The 21,123-nt window shown below is 36.2% G+C and overlaps 1 protein-coding gene across 1 annotated transcript; it reads right to left on the bottom strand.

Annotated features, from left to right (window-relative positions):
- Positions 1 to 208: 208 nt before the first annotated feature.
- On the bottom strand, positions 209 to 1,153 carry LOC125388835 (olfactory receptor 8G50-like). The gene has a single exon (XM_048417169.3). The coding sequence runs from the start codon at positions 1,151 to 1,153 to the stop codon at positions 209 to 211; it is 945 nt and encodes a 314-aa protein (XP_048273126.3).
- Positions 1,154 to 21,123: the final 19,970 nt, after the last annotated feature.

Consider the following 21,123-nt stretch of genomic DNA (forward strand, 5'->3'; position numbering starts at 1 on the left):
ATGACATAATTCCCTTCTGGGAAAGAGATTTGGTTATGCCAGAGAACAGCAGCCCTCTATGGATATAAAGGTGAGAATTTATTTCTGTCTTGGGTACATTTCTTCCAAATAATCATGTGCTAGAAATAACCTCACATCTAGTGTTATCAACAGCTGCTTGTAAAATTCCCTTTCCAAATTTAAAACATCATTCTATTGTTAAAGCAAATTAGTCTTTGTTGAGAGGAAACATCCTTTTTAGTAACTTTTTAAAGGCAATATTGACATCTTTATTTCTCAGGCTGTAGATCATGGGATTCAACATAGGCACAACAATGGTATAAAACACAGAAGAAAATTTCCCTTGGCTCTGGGAGCTGACTGATGATGGTTGAAGGTACATGAAAGCTGTTGAACCATAGAAGAGAGCAACAGCCAAGATGTGGGAGCTGCAGGTGCTAAAGGCCTTGAGTCTTCCCCCAGTGGACTGAATGTGCAGAATGCTGACAATGATGAAGATATAAGAGCTAAGGATGGTCACAGCTGGTGCTATAATATTAAATGCACTGAAGGACAATGCTAGTACTTCATTGATAAAAGTACTAGAGCAAGAGAGCTCCAGTAATGGGAAAAGATCACAAAAGTAATGCCTTATTATATTAGCTTTACAGAAAAGCACTCTCAGCAGAAAGATACTGTGAACTGTGGCACTTATTAATCCCATACCATATACTCCAGCTATCATCCACAAACAAACTTGATAGGACATGTTTACATTGTAAAGCAAAGGATTGGCGATAGCCACATAGCGGTCATATGCCATTGCAGCCAACATGTGACACTCTGCAACAGCAAAAACACAGAAGAAGTAGAACTGAGCCATGCATTCTGGGTAAGAGATGACATTCATCTCTGTCCCAAAGTTTGCCAGCATTTTAGGAGTAATGACAGTGGACTGACAGCAGTCAATAAAGGACAGACTGCTGAGTAAATAATACATGGGTGTGTGCAGTTGAGAACTGAACAGAATCAAGATGATCATGCCCATGTTTCCCACAACTGTAATCAAATAGACTCCTAGAAAGACGAAAAATAGAGGCAACTGGAGCTTTGGGTTCTCTGTTAAACCAGAAAGGATGAATTCAGTCACAGAAGTATCATTTACTTCTTCCATTCTCTTTTAGAAACTCTATGTGAGAAGAAAACTTTATATAGAGGAAAGATTTGAGTATCCATACTCTTAACACTCAGTGAACTTTGAAACAGAATTCAAATATTTTCAGGGATCTAAAATTGTCTTCCATCTTCTTTTCTTTCTAAACAATCAGAGAAATTTCAGTCCTGTAGAAACAAGACATGTGAAGAAATAATCATATAGATATTTACATTTTTGTGAGTATTATCATGAGAATTAATTCTACTTGTACTTATTTCCTGCTACATGCAAACCATCCTGACACACTTAATTGAAGGTTTCTAGAAATTCTCATGTCTTATTTTTTGAATTTTTCTTTTTATTAAAAATTTTACTTGAGTTCAGCAAGACCAGTTGTACTGGGACTGAACGAGGATGTGATCCAACCTGATTCTCTGAATGTGGCCGGATTCTCTGAATGTGGCTGGCCCGGAGTCTTTCTGAAAAGCCATTGACAATGACACTGGGACTTGTTTCCTCTGCATATACTGGATTTTGGGGATCCAGTCTGTTCGGATACTCACCTTCCTGGACCTGGAGGGAGGGGGAAGGAACTTGAACTTCCCACAGGGCAGGAAACCCTGACTGCTCTTAGGGATGGAGAAGGAGGAGGAGAGGGAGTGGGGGGAGTGGGAGGGTGTTGGGAGGAGGGGCAGAAATAGAAACTTTTATAATTTAATAAAATTACTTTCTCAATAAAAATGAATAAGTCTGAAAAAAAATTACTTGTGGTAATATAAACACATTATCCATAAAATAACCATAGATATAACTATAGTAATTGGTGAAAAATTAGAAATTTTATACTAAAAATATAACAATGGAGTTGTCTACCACATTCCGAGTCTCTACCACAATTCTAGATAATTGATAAGGGAAATAAGACCAAAAAATTGAACTAGGAAGCCAGTAGATTAGAAATCAAGAAGTTGAAGCATCTACTACTATCTAAATACAATCAAGCATATAGAAAATCAGGAATTGGTCAAAGAGTTCTATTAAATGTAATTAACATTATATTAGTGTAATGTTAGAAAACAGAAATCACAGGATAATTGAGGGTGTTGTAAAAAACTCACCAACAGTCTCAGGTGAGATATCTTAAAATTCTTTGTTTGACACTTATTTTTCATAGACCTAACAGTTCTGAATGCTTATCTTCCACAAAGAATAACAGTCACCACTCTTGGTCAAAGTTAAATCAGAAAAAAAGCTTCATAATTGTTGATATTTTTAAGTCATGTCCACTGTAACTGTCATTTTTATGGTGCCTTGAGATTTCTTATTTTCCTATCTACTTTTATTGAAATAAGTCCTTGTTGATATTTTAAGACTTCTCTCTAATATAGTACACCTCTACTAAAAACACTGAGAACCATATAATGTAACTGGATGTGTTCCCAATTGGGAGTGTTGGAAATTTAACACACAAAACTGCCAATTAAAAAAGATGAACCATTATAGCCAGAATAGGTTATGTTGCAAACTAAATATGGAATATGGCTGACATGAGAACTGGCTAGTTACCACAGATGTGTAATCCTAATGTGGGGCTGATTTTATTTCTTTCTTCATATCTTTAATTTGAACTCTTCTGATCTTTCAGGCTTTAATCTATCACCATTATACAAAATGAACTTTCCTTGATTTGGTCTTCAGCTTCTCAATCTTCAGAAATTTATGACAAGATAAATACAGTTCTAATCACTATACATTACATTCCTCTGGTATTCTATTACAATAGAAAGGATACACCAAGACACACTACCATCCGTTTCTTTGGGTCTGTGCATTGACTTTTACTGCGTATTATCTTTTGCAAAGATGCTCTAGGAAATATCAGTCTCAGGCACAGAAGACCCATCATCTGTTTCTAAATTATGTCAGATCTAACAATTCTTGTGAACTTTGACTTTATCTAACTTTATAATAGTTCCCCTGCATAGCAGTTCTAAAGAACACACTAAATTCCATTTGCTTCTATACAATGCTGCTTGTGACACTGAAGCATGATTTAAAATAATAAAAAAGCAGAGACAGATATTGAGGTACAATCTAAAAACCAGAAAAGCAAAGCAACCAGACATCAACTATTTCCCAGATCTCAGTATGAAAATTATGATTCTGCTGCCAAGAAACAGAATCTCAGAAATGAGAAAATCTCAGAATGAGGTTGAGAGTGGTATCTGTCTCTTTCCACCTCTTTAGTTCTGGGATTAAGAGCATATACCAATACCATATGGGTTCTACTGCAACCTAATATAGTTACAGGAAGTAAATGTGTGTGTCATTGCTGCCTGTTCAGTAAGGCTGGACAGTGTGACGGTTTTACTTTTCCGATATTCAGGCAACCTTGTTTTTTAAAATGCAAATGAAGGTGAGCATCCAAACAAAACCAGGCTCCCACAAAGTCAGTCCATGCAGTAGAATCAAAACCAAGTGTCATTGTCCTTGGCTTCTCAGAGAGCCTTCATTGCCAGCCACGTTCAGAGTGTCCATTTTGATCCCATGCGCCATCACTCCCAGTCCAGCTGGCCTTGGTGAACTCCCATTAGATCAGTCCCACCATCTCAGTAGGTGGACACACCCCTCGTGATCCTGGCTTCCTTGGTCATGTTCTCCCTCCTTCTGCTCTTTCTTTGGACTTTGGGAGCTAAGTCCAGTGCTCCACTGTTGGTCTCTGTCTCTATCCCAATCTATCACCAAATGAAGATTCTATGGTGATATGCAAGATATTCATCAGTGTGGCTATGGAACAAGGCCAGTTCAGGCACCCTCTCCTCTTCTGCCCAAGAAACAATCTGGGGACCTCTCCTTGGACCTGGGAACCGCTCTAGAATCAAGTCTCTTGCAAACTCTAAAATGGCTCCCTTAATTAAGCTATTTACTTCCCTGCTGCCATATCCAACCTTCCTACCTCCCCCCATTCCATTCCTCCAAGCTTTCCCCAATCCTCCCCTACTCACTTCTCTCTAACCATCTCCCCTTCCTACCACACCCCCCCCCCCCGTGCACCCAAGGTTGCCTGGCAATCTTGTCTACTTCCAATATCCAGGAGGATAACTATATGATTTTCTTCAGGTTCACCTTCTTATTTAGCTTCTCTAGGATCACAAATTATAGGTTCAAAGACCTTTAATTATGGCTAGAATCCACGTATGAGTGAGTACATACCATATTTATCTTTTTGAATTCAAGATGTCATTGCTTTTTATCGCTGAGTAAAACTCTAATGTGTCCACAGCTTCTTTAACCATTCTTCTATTGAGGGGCACCTAGGTTTTTTCCAGGTTCTGGCTATTACAAATAGTGCTGCTATGAACATAGTTGAACAAATGCTTTTGTAGTATGATAGGGCATCTCTTAGGTATATTTCCAAGAGTGGAATTGCTGGGTCCTGAGGTAGGTTTACTTCCAGTTTCCTGAGAAACAGCCACACTGATTTCCATAGTGGCTGCATGAGTTTGGATTCCCAGAAACAATGAATTAGTGTTCCCCTTTCTCCACATTCTCTCCAGCATAGGTTATCATTGGTGTTTATGATTTTAGCTATTCTGACAGGTGTAAGATGGTTTCTCAAAGTTGTCTGAGAAGCCAAGGACAATGGCACTGGGTTTTTATTCTATTGCATGGACTGACTTTGTGGAAGCCTGGTTTGTTTGGATGTTGACCTTCATAAGCCTGTATGGAGGGTGGAGGACCTCTGACTTTCTATGGGGCAGGGAACCCTGACTGCTCTTTAGACTAGAGAGGAAGAGGGAGGCAGGAGTGGGTGGAGTGGTAGGAAAATGGGAGGAGGGGAAGAGGTGGAAATTTTTAATAAGTAAATAAAGAAAAGAAAAAATAAAATGCAAATGATGTGCCACTACATGTTACCTTAATGCTGTATACCTTTGTGCTTGTTGCAGCATTTCTCAATACCTGTATTGCATCAGGTTTCTTAAGCTCCCATTCTCAAATTCATCTTAAATATGAATGAAGCAGATGCAAAATACTAAAATATTTAATTACAAAAAATTGTTTTTATTGTCAGTAATTGATTTGCACACACACACACACACGTTACATGATTTCATAGGTTTATACTTTGTATATTTTCATCTTAATTCTGTTTTCAAACATCATTTTATCAAAAATATGGATGATAGCAAATAAGAAATTGACATGAAATTCACGAGAAATAGTAATGAGTACTTAAGTGCTGGTATTGTTTTGTGTCGAAAATGTTAGGATACTAATGTGGACCAATATTAAAATAAATTTAAATGTATTAAACATTATTTATTTGGTCATCAGGATAGAAAGATAAGGAATATAGAAGATCTGCTCTTCAGGATTCTATATACAAGAAGGAAAAAGATAGGTTAAAAAGATATAGAATTAAATATGTTATTTAGAAAGGTCCTGAAGGAACACAGCAGAATTGTGATAATCCTTGCTCATGAAATTGTATCAACAAAAGTATTTTTGAGAATATTAAGTAATAAAACTTTCTCTCTTTTTGTACCATGTCAGGTGAAAAGTACATTGAGTAGAATTCCCACAGTTATGTGTTGCAATTTCCTATTAGCTTCACTCTTATATCCTTATCCTATTAAACATACTTTGTTGGTGTTAAGGTAAGACTTGTGCTTTATTCAAAAATTTTTAAGAAAATATATTGCAAAATAATTACAACAAAGCAACATTCACAACTTTAAGTTCCTTCACAATAAAGAAGCAAAAACCCAATACAATGGCAATCTTATATAAATCAGGAAAATAAAATGAAGCCAAGTCCCTTCATACTAAATCACCAAACCATAACCTAATAAAATCACACACACAAAACTGAAATAAACAAAAACGTCTTGCTAACTCTGTTATACATTGTCCAAGGTTGTTTTTGAGTGATTTATATAACCAGAATCAACCTATTCAAGAAAACTACATCCTGATCTGCAGACAGGATATAGACAGATTGAGACTAGGTTCGGAGTGAGTTTTTGAAACTTCAAAACCCATCCCCAGTGACAAAGGTTCTCCAACAAAACCACATCTCTTATAAAAATGTCACAACTTCTAACCTTTTGAAAATAGTTCACCAAGCTGTAACCAAATATTTAAATGTATAAGCATATTGGGACAATTCTAACTTAAATCATGATGGTTATCCATTCTCAACTGCTTAGTCCTAAAAACATATACATATGAGCTACACTCAATGTACTCCTCATGTTTATGTATGTGTGTGTGTATACATACTTATGTGAGACATATATAAAGCTGTGTGTATATATGTAGCAATAACTATTGAAGAAGTAAGTAATTTGAGAGTTGATGGGAGAGCGCATGAAAAGTTTCAAGGAGAGATAAAATGTTTTAAATAATCCAAAATACAGAGTTTTTATATATCAAATTTCACAAACAATTTTAAATTGAAACAGATATTAATAAAACAGTATTATCAGTTCCATTTTAAAAAGAAAACGAGGATCTTGAAATCAAAATGGATATTGAGAGGCAAGAAGTAACACATGTCTATAACAATAGACTATAGAACAAGTTTTACAAGCTATGGACTTGTACTTAGACAAATCAGTCCTTCTTCCCAGACAGCTAGATGTTGGGTGCTTTTCTTTTCCTTTACATTAGAAGGAGAAATAGCTTTGAACACGTGAAAGATAGATTAGAGAGACTTACCTCTTGAACTAATGTTCCTTAAAGCAGAATAACAAAGTCATTTGTTTTCCAAGGGTTGGCTGGTGTAAACATTTTATATGTAGGTGTAGACAACAAGAGCTCAGTTAGGAAGAGAGTAGTGAGAATCATCTCCCTCTGGAATCTCATGCCTCAGGTATTGTCTCTGGAGAAATCAACATCCAGAATTAATATATATTTCCCAGTGGTTCTCACTTGTGAAATGTAGTCAGTCCTATGGTAGTTCTGTTTAAAGTATAGACTTAGTAAAAGTATGTAACAGGTCCTAAAATATTCTCAAAACTATAATTATAAATCATATCCTTTTAAAAAATAGTTTCCACAAACGAAAAAAAAAATAAAAGAAAAAGGAGCTAAAAAGAACTGAACTTTGTAATTCCCATTGACATCTTCCAAATGTGCTTAGATTGTATGAGGGACTTACAAAAACATTTTACTTGGAAAATTTACCCAATAATTTAATAAAAACAGCTTTCTGTCCACCTAAGTTAAAATAATTTAGATATTTTAAATGAGGTACAAAAAGTCGCAGCAAGACTAATAGTGAAAATTAGAAGGAGACATGGGGAAACTTCTGCCAGTTGAGGTTGATGTCATCAATAGTTGGTCTTTACTAAAAAAGCAGGTAACATCCCAAGAGGAATAAGGTGAGTTCACTCCTTCATGTTTCAACAACAACAAGAATACAACAAGAATTTAGTTATGAAAGAAGAATAAGAACATTCAGTATATTCCATGCTAGATGGAAAAAAAGACTGTAAAATATAAAAATGTCCATGTGGAAAGAATTTCCACTAAAGACAACAAATAGAGAAACTGTCTCTCTCATCACTTAGTTCACTTGTCTAGAATTTTTGGTTGGGTGTTCAGAAAGCTAAATATCTATCAAATATGAATAGTGCTTTCAGACCTATTTGCTCTTTTTCTTGCTCTTCAAAATACGCTTATTTTTTTTGTCATAAGGATTATCTTATAGCTCACCTGATGTTACCTACAATAGTTCTACATATTTAGAAAGAATAGGGTGCAAATTTGTATATTCTAAATTCATATTTCAGTAAATTCAGACTAATACTGTGAGATTTGTTTGTTAGTACAATTAATAAGGAAGAGCAAGCAGCTACATAAAATATTAAAACAAATAATTAAAAGTACATAAATATATTTAACCAATGTTTAGCATAAATGAGCAATGTCTAAAAGTATAAGAAAAATAATATAGATAACACCACCCATAACTAGAAACTGGAGTTCTGGAGCTCCCTTCCTTTTTCAGAGAATTTTCAGTCCTCGGAGAGATAAACAGTGGAAAGAAACCATTATATGGTGGTTGACATAATATTTACCTAAGCTTTCAGAGTTATTATTGATTCTACTCAGACACTCACAATGTGTGAATAGTGTTAAAATAACTCATGCCTTCTTCATTATTTTCTGTCCTATTTAATCAAAGATGGATTTTGATAAAATATGAACAGTATTCACAAGGAAAAAATTTCTACTTAAGAAAAGGAACAGATAATTTTCTATCTCATCATTTTAATTCTGCTAGCCTAGAATTTAAGTTGGGCAATAAGAAAGTTAAGTAAAATTTATAAGTACCATATTAGAAAATATAAGCAAAAACATTCTTTACTTATGACTAAATATAAAAATACCACTGTGTATTTAGAAAACCAAAATCTGCTAAAATTATATGCTAGAAATAAATAATAATAAGGTAAATTATAGAATGCTACATCCACGGTTGTCTCGCCAGTGTAGCAGAAATGCTGACTGGATGGGCAAATATTGCTGGAAGGAGTGGGATTTGTGCTTCTAGGAGCTGTGTGTTCCAGGCGGTCCCTTGGCAATCAGTTGTGGTGTAATGCTACCTGAGTCGCCATTAGTACTGACTCAACCTGGCTGTCCTTGGAGCCATATGTCTGTCTTTTCCCCTGTCTGTGTGTTCTTTGTGATTTTTGCATATTGCTAACAGATCAGACTATTCCAGGCAGTTGCGGATACAAACAAGACTGCTAAGGACATTTTTGAATTCTGCTCCGCTATTAATTAAAGCCTTAAAAAAATAGCTAGTTCTGGGAATTGCCAGAATCATCATTAGGACAATTCCTTGATGATGTGGAACAAAAGGAGCTAATTTTACAAGGAAAAACCTTAGAAGCTTTAGGCATTTGCCTGAGAAACATGTACAGTTGTAAATAGAAGGCCTATGAAACCTTTTTTGTGGGAAGAAAAAGAGCTAGCCTAAGCTGACAATATCTGAGCCTGAGAATTGAGAAGGGAGGAGAGTTGAAGTTAGTGATATAAAGTAAACTTCAGAGAAATTCAAGACTATGTATTAGAATTTTCCTAGCAGAAAGCTTTCCCAGGGAGATAGTAGCATTTTTCTTTCTCACCCAGGCACACAAGGTCACTTAGCTCAAACCAACCAGCCACCTGCAAGCTGATAAAGATGGTCTAGCTCAAGGGCAGTGATCTCTTTGAATGCAAGAGGAGAGAGTTTGTTTTGTAAAGTGTGAGAGAGCAGAAGTTCTTGTGCCCAAGTCAAAGCATCTTCAAAGATTCTTTTTGTAAACTGTTTTATGCTGTTTTTTTTCTGTTTTATGATTTGATGATGTATGCCTTTGCCAAATTCTTTGATTGTAAAAAAGAAATATATGATCCTGCACTGAAGTAAGTAAATCACAACAGCATGTCTCAACATTGAGAGTGTCTGTGTGTCACTTTCCTCGCCGTATCCTGATTTCTCCTGTGCCTTCGCCCTGATTTCCTTATGGTCTGAGTGACTCCCCTGAGCCGGTCCGTAGCAATAGAATACAAGATTATCTATGGGACTTGTCTGAATTATCACGAAGTTTACGTAAACAATAAAAGCTTTCCTTTTCCTTGGGTCTGGGTTGTAACTTAGAAACTGGTTTGGTAATCATTCTAGCACTGTTTATTTTATTTAAGATTGCTTTGACTCTTTTGGAATTATTGTACTTTGCTATCAATTTTAAGACGGTTTTTATATTTATGTGACAAACGCCATGGGGATTGATATGGCATTCAATCTGCAAATCACGTTGGTAGGATGAACAATCACAAAATTAACTATAGCAGTTCATGACCATGGAGGGTCTTCCAACATATAATGATTTTCTCTAATTTATTTGCTCATGGATTTAAATATTTTACTCTAGAAAATTTTCACTTTCATTTGTGGCAGCGATTACTAGATTTCATTCTTTTTTTCTGTCTCCTTTTCCTTTGTTTATTTTTATTATTATTGAGCTTGCTGTGAATTGGATTCTTTCTTTAATTTCTTTTTTGGTGTTTTTGTTATTTGTATAAAGAAAGTGTCTTAAAGTTTCTTATTTAGTTCTGTATCTTGCCACTTTGTTATATATTTTCTCAATTATAGCATTTTTCTCGTGGTGTCTTTGTATATTTTATATATACTATGATATCATGTGCAAACAAAAGTAATTTTAAATTCTTTTTATTTCTTTTTTCTCCTTCTTGTCTTTAATTGTTTAAGTTCTGAATAAATACATTGAAAATACTAAGACAGTATATTGTTTTATATTCCTTCCAATTTTTTTCTGTTTTTTATTTTTAAAGTATATAAAAGCAGTTTCATACACCTATTAAGTTAGGAAAAGCCATAGAATATGTCTTTCATATTTACATCCATTATTAAAACTTTAAGTACTTCATTAGGTTTTTGAAAATTTCATATAAAGTATTTAATAGACATTCTCTATCCACTCATCCCAGGTCCACCTGCTATACTTCCCATATAACACTGTGTCTTCTTTTTATTCCTCCTGTAAATTCCAGTTTTTCTACTCCACACTTTCTTGAACTGCAGCATTCCACTGGAGTATGGTTGACTTGTCAGAAGCTATACACTTAATGAAAGGTGATCCTCGATCTCAGTGAGGCTATGATATACAGTTATTAGGTGTAAGAAAGGACAGCTTCATGCTCACTTCTGATCTTCATCTTAAGATTGATCAAGTTTGGTTTGTACAGTCCTTGTGCATGCTGTCACATCTTAGCCAGCTGTGAAATCTGTAAATTAAAATAACAACTGTACTGAATTGATGTGATTACTAGTGCAACAGTGGCCTGAAAATTGGGTGAGGTAAAGCAAGCACTTTTTGATTTTATTTAAGATATAATGCCCAAGATACAACCCGTATCTGGCAATATAATCAAATCAAGTGGCTCTCTCTAGACAGGCAATAGATATATATAAAAAGCTACTTCATTTATTGAAGTATTAAAACATTTGATAATGTGTTTTCTTATATAACAGTATTTGACAGCTGCTATATTTTAATTCCTGTATTCTTATTGCCACAAATTCTGCAAGGTCATTAACATTCATTTTGGTGGTAGGATCACCCATTTTATAACCAATCTGATCTTTAGATCAGCATTATATTAGAACCAATCTTTTTTTTTTTTTTTTTTTTTTTTTTTTTTTAGTAAATTTTATTAAATTATAAAAGTTTCCATTTCCACCCCCCCTCCCAACACCCTCCCACTCCCCCTCCTCCCCCTCCTCCTCCCTCTTCGTCCCCCAGGGCGGTCAGGGTTTCCTGCCCTGTGGGAAGTTCCAGTTCCTTCCCCCTCCCTCCAGGTCCAGGAAGGTGAGTGTCCAAACAGACTGGATCCCCAAAATCCATTATATGTAGAGGAAACAGGTCCCAGTGTCATAGTCAATGGCTTTTCAGAAAGACTTCGGGTCAGCCACAGTCAGAGAATCCGGCCAAATTCGGAGAGTCTGGTTAGATCACGTCCTCTTTCAGTCCCAGTCCAACTGGCCTTGGTAAACTCTCATCAGATCCGTTCCCTTGTATCAGTGGGTGATGGCATCCCTCGCAGTACTGACTTCGTTTTTCCTGTTCTTCCTCCTTCTGCTCCTCATTTGGACCTCGGGGGGCTCAGTCCCGTGCTGCAATGTGGGTTTCCGACTGTATCGCCATCCTTCGTCAGATGCAGGATCTATGGTGATAAGCAAAATATACATCAGTATGGACATGGGCCACGGCCGATTCAGGCACCCACTCCTCTGTCCAGAGAGCAATCTGGGGGATCTCTCCTTGGACCTGGGATCCCATATATACTCAAGTCTCCTGTAAACCCTAAAATGGGTCCCTTAGTTGAAATATAATCTTCCCTGATCCCTTGTTCATCCTTCCTCCCTCCCCCCCCATCCCAGGCCACCAAGCTTTCCCCTTTCTTCCCCTACTCCCTTCTTATACCAGCATTATCTTAGGATTTTTTATGGTTATCATAATTGCTGAATAGAGTTGAACTTGTTTACCCTTACAAATACTTTACAATAATTTTATGTGTGCATAAGCACTACAAAAGAGAAAATTCCATGAGTGTTCTATCTATTTATTGCCCATCAATATAATAAAAGTTTTGCTGAATATTATTGACTTATAAGATTATAACTATACCCATTTAAGCCTATACATATCTTGTGTATATGTGTAGTAGACATTAGTAAGTTCACACAAAAAACATATAGTATTTATAGTGTTCCAGGATGAATATGTTCTTTAAAAAATTGTAACATGAGGGGGGGCTGGCTTGTTGGGGTATCTGTCCTGCCCAGCCCCTAGCTGTTTAGTCCCAGAGAAAAATCACACACAGATCTCTGTAAGTTATAAAGCTGATTGACGCTTTAGGTCAGGCTTCTTACTGGCTAACTCTTACATCTTGATTAACCCATTTTTCTGATCTATTTTAGCCATATGGCTCTGTACCTTTTCCAGTGGGGCAGCTCACATCCTGCTGCTTTGGTGATCTGCACAGGAGTGGGAGGAATCAGCTTCCTCCTTCCCAGAATTCTCCTGCTCTCCTTACATCATTTCCACTTCCTATCTGGTTTTCCCACCTGTACCTCCTGCCTGGCCAATCAGTGTTTATTTAAAACATGATTGACAGAATACAGACCCCGCACCACTTCCCCCTCTTAAAAAAAAAAAACTAAGAAAAATATCCATAGTCTAGTTTTTGAGAATGCGGGCGTAGTATTCCAGGTTACTTTCAGCTGGTTGGGGGCGCTGATAATCTTAAGGAGACCTAAAGAAAATTTAGAGTTATGATCAAGTCCTGACTGAAGTATCCTGTGAGTCTTGATCATCTCAGGCAGCAGTCTTGAATCTGTTCTGGATGAAGAACTCAGACATCTGGACCATTTGTTCCTACTGGAGATTTCTCAGGTGGTCTCCCATGGTCAAAGATGATTTTTCTTAACTCTGAATAAATTCAGAGCCTCTCATTTTCTGTGAAAGCTAAAGCAAAATCTCTTCTCCAAAGTAACATACCTTTTGACTTCAATTTTGAAGCCAAGGTATTTTCAAAATACCTATCTTGGATTAATTCTGCAGCATTTATAAGCAAATATCTTTTAGCAGCTGTTGCTCCTTCCTCAGCATTTAAACAATTCAAAGAGAGCATAAAAGCATACAGTATCAAGATTCTCTGTGTATTTTCCATGTTTACATGGCTTTATTTTAACCTCTATTTCTTTTATTTTTACTTTTAACTTTTGGCTTATTGAGACAGGTTCTCTGCATATCTTTGTCCTAGAATTCCCTCTGTAAACCAGGCTATCCTTAAATGCCCAGAGATTCATCTGTCTCTGTTTCCCCAGTGCTGGGATTAAAGGTGTGTAGCACCATACCCAACTACTCTCTTTCTTTCTTTTTTTTATTTCTAAGGACTTTAAACCATTTAGAGGTTTTTATTCTTTGAATCTCTTTTTACTGTATATCTCTCTCTTTCTGACCATGTGGGTCTTTAATTTGCTAAGGAATATGGAGAAAACAACAGTCAAAAGCTCTTAAAGGTGTTTCAAGGTCCTTGACAGGAATCAAGCTGCAACAGTGTTTCCATAGTCTGGACTGCCTGCTTGAAAGAGTCAGAGTTTTCCCTGAAAGGACGGCCCATAAAGCCGGCATTTTAAAACAACTCAGCTTTTATCCTGCTTCAGCTGAAAACTGAAATGCTTTACTCTAATCTTTCCCAAGTGTTTCCAGACTTTCTGTGGATTCAGTTATCCACGTGGGTGCCATTCTGTAGCATGAGGGGGGCTGGCTTGTTGGGGTATCTGTCTTGCCCGCCCCCCCAGCTGTTTAGTCCCAGAGAAAAATCACACAGAGATCTCTGTAAGTTATAAAGCTGATTGGCCCTTTAGGTCAGGCTTATTATTGGCTAACTCTTACATCTTGATTAACCCATTTTTCTGATCTATTTTAGCCATGTGGCTCTGTACCTTTTCCAGTGGGGCAGCTCACATCCTGCTGCTTCAGTGATCTGGACAGGAGTGGGAGGAATCAACTTCCTCCTTCCCAGAATTCTCCTGCTCTCCTTGCATCATTTCCACTTCCTATCTAGTTTTCCCACCTGTACCTCCTGCCTGGCCAATCAGTGTTTATTCAAAACATGATTGACAGAATACAGATAATACTCCCGCACCAAAAAATCACATACACAGATATTTGTTCTTACACGCTGTGTGCCTTCTGGGTGATGGTGGAAAATATGAAGTGGCACCCAGAAGAAGAATGTAGTTATCATTATCATCCTTCTTTCCTTCTAACAGCAACTGTTGTGATCTATATAGAAACAAGAGAGCCAGCATAATATGCTGAAGTCTCTTACAAAAAGTAAAGAATTCCTAACAGAACCATTATTATGGATATTTTAGTCATGTTCAATAAATTCTAACACAGAAAGTAGGTACTTGGTGCAGGTTTGTTTCTATGATTGATGTGACTACAGGAGCAGGTGATTCTCAGACCTCTCAAACTTGGTTGTGAGAAGAATTGATAGAGGTTGAAAATGTGGCTTTCAGAAGAAATGAATACTATATGCAAAGTTCAGTGGGCAATTATTATATGTGCTTATCACATCAGAATAGCCATGAAAGCAAAAAGAGTAACCATTGAGCTAAGCTTCAGATGAAAATGAGAATTCCATTAAGAATAAGACAGTAAGTCACTCCTTTAATAAACATTTGATTTCAATTTGTAAATGTCTTTATATTTGAGTAAAGTGTAAGGGTGATGAGATGTTTCCAGCAAAGATTAAAGATTACAAACTGCTTTGCTTGATGCAGTGAAGAGAAATAATGGTAAGAAGGAAGAACTGATATTCCAAAAATAGACCAAAGGCAATAAGTCACTGGGAGTTTGAAAAGAGTTTCATAGGATGGTAAAACACTGTGTAAAAACAGAAATATGCCAGTGATAGAAAAAGAATAACAATTTAAAACTACTTTAGTAAATCCTTACCCAATTACCAGCATCCTCTCTACTTGGGCAGACCTTGTAGACCTGAGGACACAAAGACTGAGGGTTTTTACTGCTGCTACTGTTCTGAATAGCTACTGACACTATTGTCCAGGATATTGCTTAAGCTCCAAGGTAACATATTAAAGGAATGTAGGGATTCATTACAATGAAAGGATATAGGCATACAACGGCATAAAAATAAACAACAAAAAAACCAACAGTAACATAACGTTGAAATTTCAACTTACACAAGTCAGAATAAAATAAAGAATGTAAAAGAAAATGAGTTTCAAGAGTATGTGAGGAAAGGGTAGCCCTTATTTACTGTTAATGGAATTGCAAACTGGTACAGCTACTTTGTAAGCCAGTATGGTGAATTCTAATCATCGTGAATAACTACTGACACTCTAGGTCAGGGTGTTCACAAGAAATAGTAAGTAAGTAAGTGAACAAGTATGCAATTTGCTATTTGACACTGCAACACCAGTTTTTACCCACAGTACTTCACATTCCACATCACAGTTTACTCTTTAGAGACGTTCATTGCATCATTTTTGAATACTATAGCTAGGAAATGGAAACAGCCTAAATGACTTCAACTGATGAATCGATAAGAAAGCATATTACAAATACACAGTAGAATTGTATTACTCTGTAAAGAATTAAGATCTAGAAATTTACATGTAAATAGAAAATATTGAGTGAAGTAACTAAGAACCAAAAAGACAAACACTGAATATCCTCTTTTATTCAGGAGAACTACATCCAAATCTCTGGGTTTGAGTTATAATCTACAGTTATTGTTTAAACCAGAAAAACTAAAAAGAATTATATGGGTGAGTATCTACTCTAGAGAGGGGAAGTGATATGAAGAGGGAAATGGAATAATTTGGGGTCACTTTAATTTGGGACAGAATGAAAAACAATGCAGAAGGAAAGGAAGAAAAGGGACAAATACCAATAAGAATGTTTGAAAACGACATAGGGAATTATATTATTTATACTTATCTAAACACAAAAGCACACACAAATACAGACCTCCCAAAGCATTATATGTTATTGCTATTGCCTTTTTGTTGTTTCTCAGAAACTGAAGGAAAGTATCTCTTGCTGAAAACAACATAGAATTCCAACATAGGACTTGAATCAGTTGAGATGCATTGGACCTAGAAGCCTACTCCTTGAAGACTAGCTATTATAATATGGAAAAATGATATCCAAGTTGTCAAGTGTGTAAAACTATTCATAGTTCTACTAAGCTGTGGTATTTATGAAATACAGTAATAACCAGCAAGGCAAACTATCTGTAAAGGTTCAGTGGTAGCATTTACATCACAACAGTAACCAATAACTGTTAAATTGCACTTGAGATCCACTCAATAGGAGAAAATTCATGATTAGTTCTGTAAATTATGTAAATTATGAGTTACTGATGAGGCCATGGAAGCTACAGTCTCTAACTGAATAATAGCAGTGATTATGTCACCCACAGATAAGTCTGACTCTTTTGACTGTAGATAGACACATTTGCATACATCCATAACTGGTCTAAATACAGTGAATACCTGAAGATGTGGTGAGGAACCCCATTTCCTGCATATATGAAAGCACCCCATCATGTAAGAGTCAGGGGACACTTTGAAAGAGTAGATAAGTATATTCAGAGCCAGGGTATAAGGAAACCTGTATAAGGAAAAGTGTGTCTTCGATGCAGGACAGGAAAGTGGCTTTGTGAAATGTCAACAACATTAATTGCTAAACATGAGTCAAAAATGGTACCTGTTACCATACCAATGTGAAAGGAGGAAATTTCAGGGATGAAGTACTAAAAAAGAACTAGACACAATTTCTGATTGTTATGAATAAAATAAGTTTTTCTATGCCTAAGCTTTCCTAATTATAATCCTCATACATACATATGTAATGTATTCATTATTTCATAAATATACTCATTGGAGGGATATAAGGGAATGATGCAATTGTAGAACTGCTGTATGAAATTGAATTAAAAAGTATTGTTCTCTCAAGGTCTGTGAAGAATTTTGTTGGGAGAAGATCAGTCAGAGAGGTGAGTGTGTTCCCAACAGGCTGGCATATGCCGCTGAAACGGAGCACAGACACCCCTCAACCGTCTAAATTTCCTGGCCATCTAGTGGGGGGTTTCTTTACCCAGCTACTGCCTCTCTCTTCCTATCCAATCCCAACTTGCTCCCAGGCACCACTTTCATTCTGCGGAGTCATACGATCCCCCAACTCAGACAGTTTTGGGGCTGAGGCTCTGGGAACAAAGTGGTGAGTGCAACTGGGCAAGAGATCCTTTGTTTCACTGAGCCTGCACACATCAAGCCCGTCCTTTTGTCTGCAAGGTCCCTGCCCAGCTAGTGGTCCTGATCCTGTACCAGAAGATCCATTGGAGAGCATTTGAAGGAAGAGATTGGCAGGTGCCAATGCAAGAAATACTCCAATAAACTGAAAAACAACATGATAACACCAGAACCCAGGGAATATATGACAGGAAGACTTTAACACCTTAATCCAGAAGAAGTAGAAAAAATAGACATTATGAAAGTGATAGAGTCCCTTAAACAGGATGTGGGAAACTCTCTTAAAGAAATGGATGAGAAGAATAACAAAAAGTTTGAAGAAATGAATAAATCCCTAAAAGATACCCCAGGCAACCAAAAAAAAAGAGTCAAACAGATAATGGAAACAGTTCAGATTTGAAAACTGAAATGGAGGCAATGAAGAAACACAAACCGAGGGATGGCTGGATATAGAAAATCTGGGTAAATGAACAGGGACTACAGAGACAAACATAACCAAGAGAATACAAGAGATAGAAGAAATAATTTCAGATGCAGAAGACACTATAGACAAAATAAACGAACTGATCAAGGAAAACAGCAAATCCAAGAAATTCTCATCACAAAACATCCAGGAAATCTGGGACACCATAAAAAAACCAAACCTAAGAATAATAGGGGTAGAAGAAGGAAAAGAATTACAGCTAAAAGGCCCAGAAAATATATTCAACAAAATTATAGAAGAAAACTTTCCCAACCTAAAGAAGGATATTTCTATGAAGGTTCAAGAAGCATACAGAACACCGAATAGACTGGATCAAAAAAAAGTTCCCTCACCATATCATAATCAAAACACATAACATACAGAATAAAGAAAGGATAATAAGAGCTTCAAAGGAAAAAGTCAAGTAACATATAAAGGTAAACATACCAGAATTACACCTGACTTATCTATGGAAACCATGAAAGCCAGAAGGTCTTGGATAGGTGTGCTGCAGAAGCTAAGATACCATGGATGGAAGCCCAGACTACCATACCCAGCCAAGATTTTGTTCACCATCAATGTAGAAAACAAAATATTCCCGGATAAAAACAAATTTAAACAATACATAGCCAAAAATCCAGCCTTACAGAAAGTAATAGAGGGAAAATTAAAACCCAAAGAACCCAACAACGCCTACAATCACTCAGACATCTAATAACCCTTCACCAGCACAACTCAAAGAAGGGAAACACAAAAACTCTACCACCAAAAAAAATAACTGGAGTTAACAATCACTGGTCATTGACATCTCTTAATATCAATGGATTCAATTCACCTATAAAAAGGCACAGGCAAAAAAAAAAGGGCACAGGCTAAGAGAATTGATGCAAAAATAGGATTCAACATTTGCTGTTTACAAGAAACACACCTCAACCACAAAGACAGACATCTACTCAGAGTAAAGGGTTGGAGAAAGGTCTTTCAGTCAAATGAATCTAGGAAACATGCAGTTGTGGCTATACTAATATCTAACAAAATCGACGTCAAACTAAAATCAATCAGAAGAGATGGAGATGGATGCATTATACTTGTAACAGGAACAATTCATCAGGATGAAGTCTCAATCCCGAATATCTATGCCCCTAATATAAAAGCACCCACTTATGTAAAAGAAAAATTAGTAGAACTCAAGGCACACATCAAACCCTAGACACTAATAGTAGGAGACTTCAACACTCCTTTCACACCAATGGACAGGTCAATCAGACAGAAACCTAACAGAGAAATAAGAGAACTAATGGGGGTAATGAATCAAATGGACTTAACAGACATCTATAGAACATTCCACCCAAATAGGAAAGAATATACTTTTTCTCAGCATCTCATCTAACCTTCTCGAAAATTGATCACATATTCGGTAACAAAGCAAACTTCCACAGATACAAAAAAAAATTAGTAACCACCTGTTTCTTATCGGACCACCATGGAATAAAAGTAGAATTTAACCCCCAGAAAGCCTACAAACTCATGGAAACTGAATAGTCAACTACTGAACCACCCCTGGGTCAGGGAAGAAATAAAGAAAAAAATAAAGTCTTCCTTGAATTCAATGAAAATAAAGACACAACATATCCAAACCTATGGGACACTACGAAAGCAATGCTAAGAGGAAAGTTCATAGCTCTAAGTGCCCATATTAAAAAAAAAATGAAAAAAAAAACGGAGAAAGCTCCCATTAGAGACTTTAGAGCATAGCTAAATCTCTAGAAATAAAAAAAAGCAAATCCTTGAAAAGGAAGAAAATGTGATTTCCCATCTGGTTAATCTTTTTCTATCATCAAAAATTGTATGTTGGTCTTATTGACTTATCTAAAGAGACCATCTGTATTAAACCCAGTATTTTGACAAATGAAATATGAATAGAAGTTGAGATTCTCCATTTCCTGTAAGCTACAAGAAAGTGTGATTTGTTCCAGCCCACATTATGATGAACTGTTCTTAGAAAGCCAGAATACATTCTGATACTTACATCTTATTGTAATAATGCTAGAAAATTTAGAATATAAACCTATTTCTTTTACATAAAATGTTTGCTTGTATATCATAACCAAATCTATAACTTAGTTATTTGAGAATTTTTATCATACCTAGCCAAGTAGGTGGAATTAAAGGCATACATAAATAATGTACTCTGGAGTCTTATTTGTGTGTGGTGTGTGTGTGAGTATGTGTGTGTGCGAGTGTACGTGCATGTGTTTTCACAAGCATGTGTAGATCAAAGACAGATGCTGTTGTTGCTCATTAGGCTGTCCCTTTTTTTCCATGCAAGGTTTCTCATTGTTCTGGAATTAGATGTGTAGGCTAGTGTGGGTGGAAAATTAGATTTATCAATCTACCTGTATCTACTTCCTAGTGCTTGCAACTGCTGAGAGCCATTCCTTCTTTGTAAAATAGATTTTTGAGAATCAACTGGGGTCGAGGTGCTCATAAAGCAAGTACTCTAGCAAACAAAGTATTTTTGACCTTATATTTAAGTTACTCTTTTTTAACCCTGATTTTCTGATTGGAGGATTATGCAATTTAATGTATAACTTCCTGTTGATTTAAATATCATTTCCTAAAGACAAAAGAATAAAGCAGTGAAAACATTTTGTTACAGACTGTCATAGTTAGCTTCAGCTGTCAACTTGACATATATCTAGAGTCACCTTTAAAGAGGAAATGACAAAGGACTAGATAGGCCTATTACCACATGTATGAAACTGTTTCCTAACATCTAATTGAATAAAACCAAGGTGAACACTTTTATTGTAAAATTTCAAATTTTTCTTTCAAATATTAAAAGACCTAATTGAATTAAGAGGAAGAAAAGCATTCATTAGTGATATTCTTCTTGGCTGTACCTTTTTTCATTCACAACTTATAACTAATTTTATGAATGACACACATCGTTAGTCAGAAAACAATTTCCCAACTTTACCTTTTCCCATGGCAATAAATGATACAAATAGATGCTACAATGAAAGACTATAATACACAGAGTTATAGGAAAGAAAGACAGCATATCTCTACATGAAGAACAAATGATTATAGAATTGTAGTTGTTAGAAGCTCTGGGAGCTACTTTCAGATAAGTATTTGTCCATTGGTTCTTCA

This window comes from Myodes glareolus, chromosome 4 (genome assembly GCF_982192425.1).
Source record: "Myodes glareolus chromosome 4, mMyoGla1.1, whole genome shotgun sequence".
Lineage (NCBI taxonomy): Eukaryota > Metazoa > Chordata > Mammalia > Rodentia > Cricetidae > Myodes > Myodes glareolus.

What these genes read in the sequence shown, in the direction of transcription:
- LOC125388835 (XM_048417169.3), bottom strand. Translation starts at nt 1,153, where the DNA reads ATGGAAGAAGTAAATGATACTTCTGTGACTGAATTCATCCTTTCTGGT.